Source organism: Vespula pensylvanica, chromosome 10 (genome assembly GCF_014466175.1).
Source record: "Vespula pensylvanica isolate Volc-1 chromosome 10, ASM1446617v1, whole genome shotgun sequence".
NCBI lineage: Eukaryota > Metazoa > Arthropoda > Insecta > Hymenoptera > Vespidae > Vespula > Vespula pensylvanica.
The window spans coordinates 129,071-148,899 of record NC_057694.1 but is presented as its reverse complement, the minus strand read 5'-3'; the positions used below and the strand labels follow the sequence as shown (position 1 = coordinate 148,899).

Sequence of the window (19,829 nt, the reverse complement as noted above, 5' to 3'; positions counted from 1 at the left end):
TTTAGTCAAAGAAGTCCGAGATATATGGTCAATTGCTAAGCTATAATAACACGTTTACAAAAACATCAATTAATAACCGAAAATATTAAACATTAAAAAAGAATAGAAATTTATTTACTGATTCGCAACATTATTTAGTTTGTAAGTAACATGTTCACAAATCCATAGAATTTTTTGAATGATATTAAAATAATATGTAAAAAATATATGAAGTTAAAGAAATTACTAATTCTAAAATAAATCTTATAATATTGTTTTTTTTTGTCTGTTTCAAGGTGAAAGAATAATAAGAATACAATTCTAATATATGACCACTTTTATGGCAGATATAAAAATTACATTACAGCAAATTTCAATAATTTTTATCCATTCAAATATCATTATAAACCAATGAAATAGGAAAAACATATTGTTACTATTTTTGTAGAATAAAAGTCTTACAATCATTTTCATAAAATATTTTTATCATTTAGTGATATTATACTTTAGCGCTTGACAAAAATACCTCTAATTTTCACAATAGGTATTACTAGGCTTACAAATCTAAATATACAACAGAATGTACAACAATACATAACAGAATATTCAAAATAACATTTAGTTTTATAACTTTTTCATTATAATTTACACCTAGTATTTAGTTAATAAAATATAATAATATTTGCATTACATGTTTTGTATTACCCAATTGAATTATTTGAAATTACTGTCATAGATATTATTACACATATTTTTATTAAATTTTAATAACAATGCAGTGTTACCAAAATAAATGTGCGTTTATACAGTAACAATATTACTGCAATTATGACAAATTAAACAATAATACTTATAAACATTGATATATTAAAATTATTGAAAAGTAAAAGTTGTTATTTATATAAACATTGATATTCTTAATAATTCCGAGTGAAATTCACACACGCGCGCGCACACACACGCAAACATATACACGATAATAAAAATTTAATATAAATTTAATATTAACACTGCTTCTTTAAGAAAAAAATAGTATATTTGTCATACATTCACAACAGGCTGCACTCATAAATTATTATAATAAAAATGACTTTTTACTGGTTTAATTCAAAAAATTATTTTTTGTTTTTTAAGAACAATAAAGTTATTTCTGTAATTATTGCATTCATAATAATCACAGTTATATTAAATATACATGTGTACACTATTGATGAGAAAAGAAGCACAATTTTTAAACAAATAATTATGGATTAAATTATAATGTATTAGAAACATCATATGATAATTTATAAATTTTATCTTTTAATTATACGACTTAATTCAAAAATAAAGCAAATGTACAAATAAAATTTTGTAGTGACACAAGTAACATATGTTCTTAGATCCAATTATTAATAATTGAAATTTTATTAAACTCTATACTTTAAAAAAAATATGACCTACAACTGACCATTATTATTAAATTATTAATTTCAAGTTTTTTATTTCTTATTGAATATTTACTTTCTTAATTGTGTGCATGTATATAAAATTATTTTAAACATTTCCTGTTGCTGTATAATTAAAGTTGAAGTTAATATTTGAATCAAAGTTTTTTTCTTAAAAACATGAGTAGTATAAAATGAACATAATGTTACCCACAAATGTTTTTATGTTTTTAGAATGATACAGATTAACTCATAAAATTAATAACTTTGGAACATATCATAAACATAAAGTGCACTCCATAGAGCAACAAATAAGGGATACTTTGGCATAACATAAAGCCAACTTAAATTAAACAAATTTCATTCATTGTTAAAAATTGATTCGTTAAACAAGTGCATTTAGAATAGAACAAATTTCCATACCTGCTTTCATAATATTAGACAAATTAAATCAAATATGTATTGGTACATGTACCAAAAGCTCTGCACGACTGGAAAATACCGCGGAACACATTTCGCATGTATATTCCAGAGTATCTGGTATTATAGTTTCTGGAACATCATCCACAGGTGTAATAACACTATGAATAGCCAACATTCTCTGAGGAGTAGATTCCACCTTCACACTAAGCTTAACATTTCCATTTTCAATATTATCATTATTAGTCACTGTATCAACATCAGGAAGAATAGTTTCTTCTTCTGCTGTAACAACGCTAGCTTCAAAAGCAACTTCTAGATTATTTCCATCTACTGCGTGTTCCATTAACCGTATAGAATTAGTATTCTCTGTATTGTTATTATTTTGCGTTTCAACCTCATTTGCATTATCATTTGGTTCTTCTTTTATGAGTACTTGCTTTTGTTTTTTTATCTTCTTAAAAACAGTAGACTTTTTTCTAGATGTTTGGTCTAATTTATCACTGTTTATTTTAACAATATTACTATTATTGTTGCTATGATTACTGTCCAGAGATTTTTGTACACCAGGCTCTACTTTTATATTTGTTACCATTTGTGGCTGTACTTGTGATGATAGTTTTACAATGTCTTCCTTTGGTTTTGGAAATGTTGCAGATGTTAATTGTAATTTTCCCTCAATATGATAGCTAACATTTTTTGTTCTTGGTCTGTTCCTTTCTCCTCCAGGAAAAATACCCAATTTATGTTCACTTGGCATTACTTTAGGAGTTCTTGTTACCATTGTTTTGGTCTTTTGACCCTTTTTAACACCATCACTACCAATTTCAACAGGTACTCTTGTTTTTTGAGTGTGTATCATTTTGGGTCTACCTGGTTGACACGATGTTTGTCCTTCATTTTTCTTTTCTTCTTTCCTCAGTTTTTTCTTTGATAATTTTGATTTTGCAGGATTCAATTTAGAATTACTTACTATTGAATTTATATTTTGTAAAGAACTTTCAAAACTTTTAAGAACATTTTGATAACCTTCTTCAACATTTGATCTATGTTGTTTATTTTTTCTACCAAGTTTCCGTTTTGTATTGTCATCTGAATCAGATCCAGCTTCAAGTGTATCATAATTTTCGTTAATTCTCAACATTGTAGTTGTTTCATGAGGCTTTAATTTACGCCTTCTTTTATATTTGCGTGGTCCAGTCTGTGGTTGACGTCTTAATGCAGTGTTATCATCACAATGCTGTACTATATGAGCTACAATTTCTTCTGAGGTTGCATAAGCATCACCACACACTTTGCATAAATATGGCGTAACACTACCAACGCATTTTGGATCAGGACCTGAATGATGAGCTCGTACATGTTCTCGAAGAACTACCTATATAAAATTAAACAGTAACAGTTAATAATACCACATATTTTTATGTTTCAATTTTTAACGAAGTAAGAAACACGCAGAACAAAATTACGAATTATCAATAATGAAGTTATATTTATAAATTATTATTTCCTTACTCTTTGATTAAATGCACGAGGACAGATAGCACATCCATAGGGTTTTTCACCGGTATGAATCCGTTCATGTTTTCTTAATGTACCACCATCTGCAAATGCTTTCCAACAAAACCTGCAACCATAAGGTCTCTCTCCTGTGTGAATACGAATATGTATTTGTTGAGAGCTACGACTACCAAATGTTTTTCCACACTCGCGACAAGGAAATGAGCGACCACCCAGGTCTTTATTATGAGAATGACGATGACTCACAAGAGCTCTACCATCAGGAAATTCTTCTCCACATTCATCACATGCAACCATTTTGTTACGATGCGAAACCATATGCCTATAAATGAATCCATTTAGATTATCTTTTTGTTGTATAGTTAAACTTCATAACTTGTATAGTCCTAAGTTATATAGCTTACCTTCGTAACCTAGCTTTGCTATGAAATCGTTTTCCACATTTTGTGCAACCAAATGTTTTATCAACATTATGCACCCATGAATGTTTTAATAAACTACGTTTGTCTTTGCATGTTTTCCCGCAAAGTGTACACGTATTTGGTGGCGCATCTTCTGCATGATTTTGACGAACATGCTCTGCAACTTCTGCATCATCGCGACATCTCTCCCCACACAATAAGCACCGACGACTAGGAGATCTACATAATAAGATGGAAACAATTATTAGTAAGTATTAAAATAACAATGTAGTGTCAATCATTGGGAAAATGTTATCTACTCAATATTGCCTTTCAAATTTTGTAATAGAAAAGATATATGTTACCTCTTATATACGTAATTTTTTCAACTTTCTTTACAAGCTTTCCATTTTATTTGAATTTGAAACTAATTTTATATCAAATATTATGAATACTAGATACAGAATACTAGATACAGAATATAGAACACAGAAATAAATATTAAATAAACATATTTAAAAATAAAATTAAAAGAAAAGGAGAGAAGTTATATTGAACATGATCATGTCCACTTCTGTAATGTTTAATAATTATTAGAAATATATCATACCTAGCATGAAGTTCAGCATGTGCTAATAAAGCTAATGCTTCTTCAAACCACTCTCCGCATACATTGCACACATGATGCTGACTCGAACCTTCCATCATGTCCATTTCTTGCTTAACATGAATCCTAATGTAACCAATAGTAAAATTAAAATCATAGTATTACCACACAGAATTACAAAATTATTTTCCTGTAAATGACCAAAAAATTTAAGAAATAAAATAATTTTTAATTATTTATGTGTGTTAATCATAACAATATTATACATAAAATTATAAAAATATAAATCTATAATTGTATAGATTATATGTATAATTATTAAAAGAAACCCAAAAATGATATATATAGTCTACTATAGGCAAGATTAACAATGAAACATACTAATATATAAATATAATTAATACAAGTATTATGAATAATAAATTTTTTTTATATCTATACTTTTGGGCATCTCTTTCATTCAGAATATGTATGTAAGTCTTACTTTTGATGGCGTTTAAGCAAATCTAAACGATGAAAAGGAACTCCACAAGTGTTGCAATAAAATTCTCCAAATCTTTCATCACCTGTATAAGTAGCATCATTTGTATCAAACTCCTCTATGTCCGATTGTGCAGTACCTCCATGTTTAATTCGAACATGTTCTCTTAAACTATTAACATCCCAGAACATGTCACCACAAGAAGTACATTCAAATGGACTATCTCCACCATGAATACGAGCATGGGATGCAAGAGCTTTTTCTCTTGCAAATCCCACACCACAATACTGACAAACATATGGTTTTGTTGGGTCTGTGATAGGCCACCGTGGAGGTTGTTGCTCATTTGATACTGGTGATATTTGTTCATTCCATCTTGAACTCGATGGATAGTTATTACCACGAACTGAATTTCGATTAGTCATTTCTTCTAATAAACGCATATCTTCATCCACATAATCGTAAGATTTATTAACATATTTACCCATTTCAACTTTTACATCATCATTATTTCTTTTGGGAATAGTTGAGTTATTTTTACGTTTTCTTGGTGCGTTGGATTGTACTTTCTTACGTCTACCTTTATTAGTTTCTTCTTCCTCAGGAGCTAATGAGTCATCATCGTTTAAATCATCATCCAAACCATCTCGAGATGGAGCATAAGCATGAGTTTTTAAATGATTCATAAGATCACACTTCCGTACATAACGAGCTCCACATAAATTACAATGATGAGGACGATCAGTTTGATGTGCCACCATATGATTCATTAAATTTGCTTTTTTTCTGAATCTTCGACTACAAAAATCGCATGGATATGGACGAGTATTTGTGTAAGAATCTTGATCAATAGGTAATGGTATTTCCATGTCATCATATTCTAAGAGATTGTCATGAGAAACTTTTGTTTCTGGAATTTCGACCCTTTCATTGAAAATATTTTTGTATTAAATTTTTATCAGATGAATTATTAATTACTATAATTTAATGTACAGATACATAGTCTACTTTAATAATTGTTTATAAATATACCAAATGAGTTATTTAATTGATGTCCTTAAATGAACTATTTGCTCTATGAAAAAATAAAAAATTTACTTAACATTGAGAAAACATATAACAATGCTCAATATTTTTCTCTATTTTACTTTTTTGATAAGATAAAAAAAGTCGCCTTCAGTTATTTAAATAAGGTATCAATTTGTCTATTTCAAATTTCAATACAATCAAATATTAAATAAAAACGTATTAGATTAAATATGATATAGAATTAATATTTACTAAAATATTTGCAAGTAAATCATGTTATATTTGAAATTATATTTAATGAATATAATTTTTATTATGATGTACGTTTAATCTGCTATTTTTATTAGATGTTAAAAAATAACATGAATTACTCACTAATCTTAGTATAGTAAAAATTATTTATAGTAATAGCATTTATAGAAGATGAAAATGTAATGAAAAGATTGTAATTAAAACTTTATATGCAGGCAAAATTCTAAACTAAGCACTAGCATTCTATCATTTTTAAATTTTGTCTTATTGATGATAAAAATGTTTTATGATAGTTGACAACTGTAATGTGCAAAAATGCATAGTAATGCATAATAAAATTTAACAAATAAGGAATATATTATTTTTATGATAACATTATTATCATGGCGAATCTTATGAGATATTGAAATTAGCCAGACTAGTATTGTATAGTTCCTTCAATCTCAGAAGTATTATCCATATCACTTTTCAATGCATCAGGAATACTATGAGAAAAACTTCAAGAATAATGTACAATCTTATGACTTTTCTCTGCATCAAATAGAGAATACAAATAGTGCATTTGTAAAAATAAAATGTTTTATTCATTGACGAAGTTACAATCATAAATTACGAACAAGTTAATTTAAAAAATATGCACTTGTAATCATCAAAAAATCTTAGCATTAATATCAAAGCATTAATTTTACAAAAGTAACACTTAAAAATAGTAGAGTAACATAGTACTATAATACTCTACTATTTGTAGTTGATAATAACATCATATTTTACAGATAGATCAATTATGGTTTAAAAGTATTCAATTTTTGTCTTAAATATTGCTGTTTTTTTCTAAAAAATCTACCATATCAACATGTTTAAAAATATAATATTAACATGATAGCTATCTTGTATATTGTAAATAGGAAACAATAAATATTACATTACAATTGTATTGATTGTAAAAGATAACAGTTCAAATATTGCTTAAAATAAAACATTTTATTAATTTGTCAGTAGGTATTAACTTTATCTCCTACCTTGTATAATACTTTTTTACTATATTTTTGATACTGTATCAAAATTTAGGAAGAAGTATTAAGTTTCCTATTTTAAAAGCTGAAGGTGACCTTCATATCCTGATAAAAAAGTAAGGTGGTAAGATCATTGTGTTATATGTTCCCTTTAATGTCAAGCAATTCTGTTGAAAAATTTTGTTATACAGCAAACAGTTTAGAGTAACTTAAGGTTGTCAAGTTGCATGACTTACTTAATATATATTTGTTATAGACAGGAATCTTACCCATCATCTGGACCAGATCTATCCCAATTATCTGCAATTACTTCTTCTGTAACTTGTATATTAAGGTAATCATGACCTTGATCTTGTGGTACTATATAAATAGAGTCCATATCACTGGTCTGGGGAACCATTAGAATTTCTGATTCTGTTGTTGGAGGTACATTGGAAACCGATTCTCCAGTTTCTTCTACTGTAACTTCTTCACAGGCTCCTATTACTTCTTCTTCGGGTGCTACCAATTCTGCTTCTAAACCACATATAACTTCTTCATGAATCACATTCCCTACCTCCTCTACCCATTGCAATGTCAAATCATTGGAAACATCCATTTTATCGAAATGTAATGTTATTTATCTTCAGAAGTCACTGTAACATATAAAGTAAATAATCTTTAAATATAAGTAATTATTGTGAATAGATAACGTTTATTTAAATTAATTATTTCAATGTACTGATACAAGTATTGACTTTTATTGATCAAAAATAGATCATAAATATTACAGCATCAACATGATCAGTAATAATTCTTTATAAAGATAGATTATTTTGTTCGTTCCATTATAAAAATACAAAATAATACTTCAATTTTAAATATTTAAACACTATTAGAATAATTCAAGTAATAATAATATATCAACACATTTAGAATATTGACGTCTAAGGTTATATTATATAGGTTATGACTTTAGAGGTTATAAATAATCATAACATTATGTATTAACGCAAGACAACACAAATAAATAAAATAAATTATGTATCAATTGCTTGATACATTAAAAACAAAGAACGAGAAATTGATAGTAGAATTTTACGCATGATAAAAGTAGTAGCCATAGCCTCTGTGTGCCAAGCCTTCTATCATCTAACTACAAATCATAAATTGCTCCATGTATGTACGATTTCGTAGGTCAATGTAAATTTTTATATAAGTTTATTGAAAATTTATAGAAGCACAATAATAATGATCTACTTACTGTTAAATTTCATCAACACAATTATTAACCTAACCAAAAATACTTTATGCAGACCGAGAACAGCGTCGACCTTCGGTTGTTTTCAATTTGGAGGGGATACGTTTGGAAATAAATTTAACAAAATGGCCGTCAGATGTTTCTTCAGTGAATAAAGAACATTTTAGATAAGAAATGTCCATTGAAATTTGTATACCACTACAAATTGTCCAATATAATTTGAACCAATCACTAAGTGACTTTTACTAATTTTTAAGCTTTTGATATTGCACTTAATTGTATTGTTAAATATTTTTCATAATATTACTTAACACTATTTTCAAATACGTTTGTTCGCTTTATTAGCAATTCAAAAAACTGAAAAACGATGAAAGAACAGCCATTTTACGTATTCTATCGACAGATGATATACTATTAATAGGAATTTGTAAAAGTTTTATATTTATAACCTTATTTTTGTCTGCCACACAAATATAATTTTATTCTTACATAATTAAAGAACGATAAATTCTCAGCGAAATAATTTAACTATAAAGATATATCTGCATATATGTATAAGTCTTTATTTAAGAAAATTTTCACGTACATACTCTTTTCCTTACTCGCCTATACAGGGTGGGACAAAAGTTTCTAGGTGATTTTAAAAATCTACTATAAATTAGATTTGAGACAATTTGAAAAAAAAATTAATCTAAAAAGTCTCGAAAAAGGGTAATTAATTTTTTAAATTATTTAGGAATTTTTTTACCCACCCTATATAATTGTTATAAGTTATGAGTACTCAGCTTTATATTTGTACTAAAATGACCAATGAATGTGTAAGAACATTTAATCGTTTACCCGCCTTTATGATTCATAAAAATAAATATTATACTTTACAGTTTAATTAAATATATTTGATTAAGTTTATGATACAAGAGTATAGACATAGATTATTAATATTAAAAATAATAGATAATTTTATACTGACAATCAATAGAAATTTATTGAATAACTTGAAGTTGAATAATTTAATGCCATTATACTTTTATATTGCAGTAAATAACAATTACGAAGTATTGTAGAACAGTTTATCGTCGGTTAGCAAGTCTTGTTCCGTTTAAATTTGTAAGATAAAATTCAGTATATTTAAAATGTAAGTAAAAATTTACATTTTTATTTGCAAATGCTTTTAAACGTTTCTTCACATTTTTATTTTTTTTTTATAGTTTACTCGAAAGATATAGTGGACTTTAGAATTGAAGATAAATAAATTAATAAAATGACAGATTCTTATAAATCTATTAAAATCAGTTTGTTAATTTAGGTATGTGTTAATAATATAATCAATGGAAATTGCAATGAAAGGCTGGCATTCCACGGTAAATATATCAAAAAACATTATTATATGTTGATTGTAATAATGTTATTACAATATATCAAATCAATTATTTTATGAAACTTTATATATCTTTTCATTTAGGGAAAGCCTAACATGAAGTCTAACGAATGTATAAAATTGCCACAATATAAATCATGGTCAGAAATATCATCAGATTGTAAAACTAAAGGTAAAAATGTAATTTATAATAAAAGTATATTAATTTTTATAGAATTTAATTAAATTAAAATTTTTTATAAGCTATTAATATTATTGTTTTGTTTTGCAATGAATAATAGTATAATTATATTAAATTTTTAGAACAATCAAGGTCCCAACCTGTAAGAATAACACAATTGCTTGATTCAAAAACAATTAATCGCAATGGTTTGTAAATATATTTTTAATTGTTATGATTTTTTGCATTTAATTTATTATAAAAGTCTAAAGTTTATTTTTCTATTATATTAATTTATTTAATTATAGCACGCAAAAGAGCACAACCAGAGAGATTAAAAAAAGTTCTTTCTAATGAGAAGAAAGTAGGATTAATTCAAAAGAATAATGGTATATTTATTATTCTATAATATTTAGTTGACTGTTTGAACTAGTCATATTTTTTAAGAATATATTATTGTTATTTCTTATTTAACAATATACGTCATTTTAGTTAAAGAAAAATCACAACAAAAAGATTTAATGAAGACAAGTCTTTACAATAAACATATACTATCTAATATTAACAGTAACAGTAAGTTCGCTATCTTTGTTTTTTATAATAATTATTTACATATTTTGTTTCAATTATTTATTTTTCATTTACATACTAGATAAAGACATTTTTTATTATTAAAATGTCATATTTTTTTTGTTTTTAGAAAAAGATATGTCCTCTAATTTAATTAGATGTGATCGGAAAGTACGGAGAAATTTAAATTTAAATTTTGTATCTCCAAAACAAAAAATGGAGAAAAATAATAGTACAGTATTACCAGAGATTCAAGAAAAAAACAAAATTTGTTCAAATTCAAGTAATTATTGTAATTCAAAAAGTTTTCTTTTACCTCCAAATTTTATAAAAAGTATGTATTTGAAGCAACGATGTAGCAAAGTTATGCCATCATCTACTGTTTCTACTAAAAACGATATGACAACGAATTTAGACATGCTTGAAGCTTCAGAGAATTTAAATATTAAGAATCCTAATGTACAAATTTGTTCTTTTATACAAAGTACGCATGATAATTCACAAACGGAAGTTAATTTGAAGTTACAAAAACTTTTACAATACGATTGTGAAAATAAAAGAAATACATTACATAATTCTATTGATAACGAAGTACCGTTATCTTGTGATGAAAGTGTATTTATAAGAAAAAATATGACATCAATAGATAATAAAATACAAAAAGAAGAACATTGTAATATAAATAGAAGTAATTCTTCTATGAATAAAAGTATTGATAATTTAAAAGATTCATGCAATGAATTAAAAAATATAATTTTCACAGAAGGATCAGAAGTGTCTGTAAATGATAATAGTGTAGGTTTTTCAAAGAAAGACCATTTATATGTAGATAGAAATGCTATCGTGTCTTTAAAATCCTCTTTAGAAGACTTGTTAAATATATTTCAAGATAATGCTTTAAAGACAGATTTAGTATTAAAACGTATTAACAAACTATTGTATGTTAATACTGATTCAATGGAGGAACAGGTTCATACTGTTGATTCTAACGGTAAAATAATGAAAGAAACTATGCAAATGTACCATGAAGAGAAAGCAGAAAAACATAATATTGATATTATAAACAGCAAATCAAAGAAAAATAATAATAAGGCAAGAACAGAAGCACCAGCTGAATTAAGCGGAGCAGATAAAGAAAATGATATTTACAAGAATTTAGAATTTCAATTTGATCATAACAAATCTTTGCAACTAAGTCCACAGGTTCTTCAAATCACTATACCTAATTATACTAAGTTTGGTGAGTCAGCTTTGCAAGACTACATAAACTTAAAGTCATCCCTTAATTTTTTAGAAACACCATCTAATAAAAAGTTCAAACCACGCATACAAAAAAATAGAAACGTAGTACCTAATATTCCTAAAGATAAATCATATCTTTCTACAAAAATTTTTACAGAACTACAAAATTTATATGACGAATAAATAAATACATATGATATACATGCATGCTAATATGCATCTATACAGGATGATTTTAAACAAATATCTTAATATTTATAAGTATATTTTATACTTTAAATTTGAGAAAAAATCTTAAATTTGGATCTACAATTTTTTTGTTTCTATGATAAATCAATTTTGCTTTGGCATGAACATAGCTTATTGTGATTGTATAATTAATCACAAGTAATAAAAATATTCTTTATTCTTAAATACATTTAGCATCACATGAATATTTTACACATTGCCATAAAATTCAACATATTCTGAATTATATTACGTGCAAATTTAATGCTTATTTATAGTTCTTGTTTGACTGTTAACATAGCTATTTCTTATGTAATACAAAAAATATTTTATGTATGCATATTGAAATCAAAAATTTATTCATTTCTGAAATAAGAAGTTTGTAGGCTCGTGCTTATTAGGATTTTTTCTCAAATTTAAGGCAAATTTTAAATTATAATCGTAACAAAATTTAAGATTTCATAGATGTTGTTTTTAATATTAATATCTTTCAGTTCATATCAATTTATGTCGATTGAAATGATATATATTTATACATTTTATTAGAACAAATATATTTATTTAATCTTTTATGATTATATAATTTATAAATAAAATCAATACTATTATAGTATCAAAATAAAAATGCAATGTATATTTGAAAATGATACTTTATATCCCGATATTGAATCTGAAAAAACAAAATCATATTATAAATAAATATGAATGTTATAATTAATGATTTAAAATATAAATTTATGCAAATAATATAAAAGATTGTAATATACATATACACAAAATTTTTTTCCATTTAGTTTCAATAACATAAAATTTATTTACAAAAAAATACATATATATAATAATACAATTTATACTGAATATGAATTTTTAAAACAATATTGGAACATTATTTTGGTCTAAGATTAATATTTTAATTTCTTAATTCAATGGCTTTTCGGTTTATAATGTTCAAATAAATAACTACATTAAAATATAAAATATTTCTATGGTATAATATACGGTATTAAAATTAAAATAATCTCTATTACTATTCAAAATATAAAATACACACATATATATAATATCTACATTATATTATATGTTATTATGTATATAATGTTTAATTTATCGAATAAAATAGTCAAGAGATTTTTAATTGTACAAGCAGTAATGCAATTTTTCTTTCTATTTATTTATTATATCTACATATAGATGGTGCGTAAGTAGTTATATTTTAATTGTATTTCAAGTAGAAGTAAGAACATAAGTATTTTAAATAGAAACCAACGAATTCATGCCTGAACAGATATAAAATGAGAAAAAGTAGAGTCAATTGATTATTTACTTTCCTTATCATATCCATCATCTAGCAATTCAAAACAGTCCGTAGTGATTTTGTTTGGACAAGGGTGGTAAGGAGTATATATTTTTGTTGTAAAGTGAATCGAATTGATTTTCGAAAAATGATGTTTCTTGAACTACAAAATTATTTTTATTTCATGCATGCAATTTTACTGTTTATTATGTTCGCATTACGACAAATTTCATAAAAACTATTATTGCTTACTGCAATCGTGCATTTAGCCAAGAAGACTCACGTCACGGTAGCTTTACTAATAAGTAAAATGACGTCGAGTTTGTTATTTACAGTCATATCAATAATAGAATAATTATTAATTGTTAATAATCGTTATTTAATTATATTATTTTTCTAGTTTACCCTAATGTTATAATAAAATATATTATTAAATAGGAAAAATGGCTCGTCCTAAACACAGAGTAAATGGAGATGTGTGTGCTGATTGTGGAGCTGTTGGTAAGTACATTTATTTTATTCATTATACTTATTGATTTATGCTACTTTAACAAAATTGTATTAAATAACTACTAATGTAATGATAATAATATTGTTTGGAATATTCCGCATACATTTATATTGCAAAATATAATTAATGTATGTTCTTTGTAAATATTATATATATTTTAATTATATTTGTATGATATAATTTTTTATCTTATGTCTCTAGTGACACAGATACTGATCTTTTGTAGACAAAAATTGATTAAAAATTTTAATCAATTTTTGGCTTATTTATATTGTATATAAATAAAAATAAGTTTATACAGAACCAGGATGGGCCTCAATAAACAGAGCTATTTTATTATGTGATGATTGTTGCGGCATACATCGTAGTCTTGGACGACATATATCACATATTAAGTCACTCCATAAAAGTATTTGGAATATACATCTGCTTAATGTTAGTGTAGAAAAAATATATATATATACACACAAATATGTATATAATATAAGTGATTTAAATGCTACAATTCGTAAAAAGTACTTATATTTTACTTATAATATATAATATTTATATTATACTTATATATATAGATGGTACATACATTGAATGAAAGTGGAGCAAACAGTATTTGGGAACATTCTCTCCTAGATCCTAATCATTCTAAGATTAGCAGAAGAAAACCACAAGCTAAGGATCCAATACAGTTAGTATAAAATAACAAAATATATATATAATATTTTCTATCCTTCTATAACATTCTACATAATAATATTAGAAAAGTTAAATCTTGAGATTCAATTTGTAATTAAAATATAAATGTATAATCTGTCCTTAGTCCAATTAAAGCAGAATTTATTAAAGCTAAGCATCAACATTTAGCTTTTATATTAAGGCCTAGTAAAGAAGAATGTTGTAGTGAAGAAGAACTCAGTAGACAATTACATAGCAGTGTTCGTACATCTAATTTGGAGACTTCATTAAGATTATTGGCACAGGGTGCTAATCCTAATTATTTTTATAAGGCAAGTTAGCAGTATTAAACATATATAATTTAGTATTTAATATATATTAGTGCTTCTTTATATGTCTCTTTATGTTTTTTGTATTTCTCTTTTCTTTTTCTAGGAGAAAGGTACAACTCCTTTACACGTAGCAGCAAGAGCAGGACAAATATTGCAAATAGAATTATTGATTGTTAATGGTGGAAATCCTAGTATATTAGATTCAAATGGGCAAACACCTACTGAAATAGCTAAGTAAGACATAAAAAATCTAGAAATTATTATATTAAAAATCTATATATAAAAATTTTTAAGTTGTTATTATATATCTATATTCATACATATATATTTATATATAATTTTTTCATTTTAGAATGGCAGGCCATTTGGATTTATCAGAACGTATTAAAGAATGCATATATGAAGTTACTGATAGATTAACATACTATGTATGTTCACGGAAGCCAGATCATCGATCGGATGAGCATTTAATCATACCTGAATGTGCATCAATGGTAGAATCAAATGATTCAATTATCGAAGGACATAATAGATTGCAAACGGTGAATATTTACATTCTTGTTTTATGATAACTAGTATTCTTTTGTTCTAAATATTTTTGAAAGATGTATTGTATTAACTGTAAATGTAGCTATCAAATCATCTCTTAGAAGAACTCGCAATAGATGTATATGATGAAGTAGACCGTAGAGAAATGGAAAGAAGTAAGTTTTATTTTATATTTTTATTTATTGAATTCGAAATAGGTTGTTGCAAAACTTCTATCGTATTTTTAGATAAAATTAAAATTGATATAATATAAAAAAATCATTTTTTTAATTATTAGCATTGGTCATTGATATCTACGATTTATTTTCATTTAATGGACATCTTATCAACTCCAAATGTAGCAAAAATTTCAATTTTATGGTGGAAGAATTTTAACATAAGTGCATGAAATATACGATATATACGACGAAATAACGATAGTAATTATGTAATGACCTTACAGTAAAATTATCAATAATATTATACAAAAATATGTAATTACAATTAAATATAAAAATTTTTTATTGCATTATTCCTGAGGAAGGGTAAGTTAAAATAGATTCACAAGTATATATTTAACTTTAAAATAATTTGAAATATGGTGGTAAATATTTCAAATTTCATATATTTAAGCAAAAAGAAAATGAATTAACATTATTACATATATTAATGTTAGCATAGAAAATATGTTTTTATAATTTTATAAGACATTTTATTGTATGATATATTAATTGTTAATTATTGTTTTTAATACTGTTATATAGTTTGGTTTTCAACTGCATCAGCACCAGAAAGATGTACAGTACCATTTTTACCTGTTAATCCACAACTTTCCACAACAAGAAATCAAGGTAGACAAAAATTAGCAAGGTTTATTCCAAAAGAATTTGCTAGACTTATTATAGATCTACTTACCGAAGCTGGTAGAAGACACATGCTTTCAAATAATATACAATTGCAAGGTTTGTGAATTTTTGTAATGTATAGAAAAATAGTATGTATTATATATAATCAAAAATACATATATATGTCATATTCAAGACCCTGTGGTATCAATGCTTCGTAAAGAACAATTTGGTAAACATGGATCACAGATGTCTGATGACGAACCATTATATGACAGTGTAGCTTCTGATGATGATTATACTTTAACATCAGTAGATAATACCACAACAGAATTATCTACTCAGTTAAAAATTGCTGATGAGGTATAATAATAATTATAATTATATATATCATATAATTTAAATCTAAATTTTAAATTTGATGTATAAAGAACTCAAAGAACTAAAAAAATATTTAGACTTAATAATATATATATATTATTAAGTCTAAATAATATATATATATATTATATACACACACACACACACACATTCATATTTTTTAAAATAATTCAAAAACACGAAATGAAAATATCTCTAAATTGTGAATATGTTTTGTTTTTCATATGATTATGTATTTCTATATTTACTAAAGAAACTTATTTTTTATTAATGAAGTTATGTACTAATATATTGAAGGTATCGACTTTGGTAAGAAAAAGAAGAACACGGAATCGACTAAACTCATGGCTGTTCTGTAAGCAATGTTATTAGATAAGTGCACAATATTATTGATGCATGTGCAAAATGTACAAAGTTCTATATGTATGTGTGTATATATATATATATATTTAAAAAAAAATATATAGAATATCAATATATATATTGAAATTAGATATTTGTGAATTGAATTATTTTCTTACAAAATAATATAAACATATTTCATATATATTCAATTCTTACTTATTATATGTTATTATAACAAATATATATGATTCAATATTTTCTCCAATATATATGCTAAAAGTTTATAACAAAGTTATACATACAGAGTTTTGTTTCTTTGGTCATAATTAGCAAAAGAATATAAAATATTTAAAAGATTTCTTTCTTTCCAATAAACTTTCTTTTTGAAATATATAATTAATATATAATACTTATGATAACTTATCATACTTGTAACAATTATTAATATTTATATAGTATGTTGTATGATATTTTTTTATTTTACTTAATTTTGTATTTATATCTATTATATTAACTTTTTTTTAGGATGTTTTCGTTCCAATGGCAAAAGGTCTTCCATCAGTAGTAGAAGTTCTAAAAAAGCAATTAACACTTTCAGAGTCTACTGTGCGAGATTTACAAAGTCAAATACATATTCTACAAAATACTGTAGAACAACTTACACAAGAGAATGTTGGTTTAAAACAAATAATTGAGGTGACCATACACTTGATTTTTTATTTAAATAATATAAAGAGAAGATAGAAATCAATAGTGTTATTGTAAATTTTATTAATTGAAATTTTTCTTTTAAAAATTGAAATAAAAAATAATTGCAGCATAATAAAGCATCTACTGATGGTATTTTAAATGGGCACATTGGAAATGAACAAGAACCAGAATTAGAACCAGTTTTGGATATTAAGACATCTATTTCAAGAAGCAACCAACGACCTGCATCTATGTATGAGACGAGAGAAGGTTTACGAAAACCAAATTCATGGTCTACAACTATTTGTCAGGTTAGTTAATTATTTTTATGAAAAAACATTAAAATACATTATTTTTTTTATTTTTATATCATTCCTTTTTATTATACAGACCAACAGGGATACAGAGGCTTTATCTCGTACAAATACACAAAGTTTATGGGACTATGGCATTCCTACTTTGCCTCCAAGTGAAGAGGTAACGAGAAGAACAGAGCAAGTAACAAGAAGAATACAAGAATTATGGATGGCTATGCAAGATCCACATCAACGTGAAGCTTTTGTACCATGCGCCGAACGTATACGCGTTGCTGTTGCAGAATTAACAGCTATATTTCCGCAGGTAATAAAATTAAGTCATATAATTTAAAAAAATACTTCCTTACTGAAAAATGTTAACAATTCTGATATTACTTATTATTGATCGTAGAATCCTATAGAAGAAAATATTAAATCAGCTTTACGTCAACTGAATGGTAACACTGGTAGACTACAAGCGGAATGTTCTGGTCTTCAAAGATGCACTGGTGACGTCGAACATATAGGCCATTGCCTCCAGCAAGTACGTTCTTGTGCATACGACATTGCCAAAGCAACTAAGCTTCTTGTTACCCAGTTTCAAATCTCTTAGAATCGGTAATATTAATAAAAAAAAAAAAAAAGAAAATACACACAGCAAAAAGTATTATAACTTATCTATTTTTGTAACAATCGCGCTAAATGTAAATATTATGTATAGTGCTTTGTAGAATTTGAGAAAACAGAAATTTTTATTGGTGAAATGTTAAAAAACAAGACTATATCTTTTATTTATAATTACGTAATTGAAAAGCTGCTGTTATATATCTCTTAAATTATTATAATTGTCTAAAACAACCAATCCATATTACAGAACATGAATGAAATTAACTGAAGACATATATAATTATATATTATTTACATTTGAAAAAGACTGAATGTCCATGAACCAATGAAGTCTATGAACATATAATTTAATTGTTAGATTTTATTATAAAAATACAATATGTTATTTTGATTTAAAAAAACAAAAAAAGATAGTAACAATAACTATAGATTACAATTACGAAATAATCATGAATTTTATCCTACACTTGCATGTTTAAAATAGGTAATATTTTTAAATCCATTCATATATATATATATATATATATATATATATATATATAAAATTGAAGAATAAATTCTGATATCTTTTTGTTGTAATTTTGAAAATATTATCTAAATATATATATATATGTATATATGTATGTATGTATACATATATATATACATATATATATATAGATATATATATACATATACATACATACATATATATAGATAGATATATATATGTTTTTATAATCACTAATAATGATTTTTAGTGATAAATTGTTAAATTTATTATATCTTATTTGTATTTGTTAAATCATTTTATATCAAAAAATGTTAAAAAAGTTATATTGAATTTAGAAAATGAATTTGAGACAGTAAAAAGCTTAATTTGTTGAAGATTTTTAACATTATGCATAATTATACCTCATTTCTTTAATGAATAAACAAATTTTTGCATTAATTATTAATAAATTATTATAAATACATTAAAAGAAGTGTTTATTTATATTAGTAATAAGTCACGAATTTATTTCGATCTTTATTATAAGAATAAATTGAAGCATTTTATTTTATTAGTTATGTTACATGTTAGATTTTATAAATTAATCTACAAATATACTTATCAGAAAATTTATTACAATATTTAAAAATTGTATTAAATACATTATATGTAAATTGATATATACACAAGCATGCACGCACATGTATATAAAATGTATATGTGTGTATATACAAACATTAACTCGTATTTTATTCTATTATTTAATCAAAATTTTAAAATTAAGTAATGTTAAATTTGTTAATAATTTAAATTTTAATTAAAAATTTAAGGCTGTTCATCATCTTTCGCTCGAAGCGTAAGCGACTTTGGTGACAGATATAGACAAAATAT

At 25.0% G+C, this 19,829-nt stretch overlaps 3 protein-coding genes across 15 annotated transcripts; 2 read left to right on the top strand and 1 right to left on the bottom strand.

Annotated features, from left to right (window-relative positions):
- Positions 1-1,477: 1,477 nt before the first annotated feature.
- Positions 1,478-8,592, bottom strand: LOC122632534 (zinc finger protein 91). The gene is made up of 7 exons (XM_043819421.1): positions 8,374-8,592; positions 7,400-7,765; positions 4,840-5,760; positions 4,359-4,481; positions 3,752-3,988; positions 3,342-3,669; positions 1,478-3,204 (listed from the first exon to the last, which is right to left on the bottom strand). Exons 2-7 carry the CDS (start codon positions 7,726-7,728, stop codon positions 1,858-1,860), a joined length of 3,285 nt encoding a protein of 1,094 aa, XP_043675356.1. The 5' UTR covers positions 7,729-7,765; positions 8,374-8,592; the 3' UTR covers positions 1,478-1,857.
- Positions 8,593-9,234: 642 nt separating this feature from the next.
- Positions 9,235-12,570, top strand: LOC122632539 (protein PF14_0175-like). Of its 3 annotated transcripts, XM_043819442.1 has the most exons (7): positions 9,235-9,505; positions 9,677-9,731; positions 9,833-9,920; positions 10,052-10,117; positions 10,217-10,297; positions 10,401-10,481; positions 10,609-12,568. In XM_043819442.1, the coding sequence occupies exons 2-7, from the start codon at positions 9,699-9,701 to the stop codon at positions 11,901-11,903; spliced, it is 1,644 nt and encodes a 547-aa protein (XP_043675377.1). In that variant the 5' UTR covers positions 9,235-9,505; positions 9,677-9,698; the 3' UTR covers positions 11,904-12,568. The 3 variants fall into 3 exon arrangements, with proteins under 3 accessions (XP_043675377.1, XP_043675378.1, XP_043675379.1); XM_043819443.1 differs by lacking the exon at positions 10,217-10,297 and having other exon boundaries at positions 10,609-12,570; XM_043819444.1 differs by lacking the exons at positions 10,217-10,297; positions 10,401-10,481 and having other exon boundaries at positions 10,609-12,570.
- Positions 12,571-13,160: 590 nt separating this feature from the next.
- LOC122632536 (ARF GTPase-activating protein GIT1) lies at positions 13,161-18,514 on the top strand. 11 transcript variants are annotated; one of them, XM_043819430.1, is made up of 14 exons: positions 13,161-13,339; positions 13,681-13,743; positions 14,046-14,188; positions 14,323-14,435; positions 14,568-14,754; positions 14,858-14,988; positions 15,107-15,296; positions 15,386-15,458; positions 16,047-16,244; positions 16,324-16,490; positions 17,379-17,549; positions 17,672-17,854; positions 17,934-18,164; positions 18,252-18,514. In XM_043819430.1, exons 2-14 carry the CDS (start codon positions 13,686-13,688, stop codon positions 18,450-18,452), a joined length of 2,046 nt encoding a protein of 681 aa, XP_043675365.1. In that variant the 5' UTR covers positions 13,161-13,339; positions 13,681-13,685; the 3' UTR covers positions 18,453-18,514. The 11 variants fall into 11 exon arrangements, with proteins under 11 accessions (XP_043675365.1, XP_043675372.1, XP_043675369.1 ...); XM_043819437.1 differs by having other exon boundaries at positions 13,162-13,339; positions 14,055-14,188; XM_043819434.1 differs by lacking the exon at positions 13,161-13,339 and adding an exon at positions 13,340-13,432 and having other exon boundaries at positions 14,055-14,188.
- Positions 18,515-19,829: the final 1,315 nt, after the last annotated feature.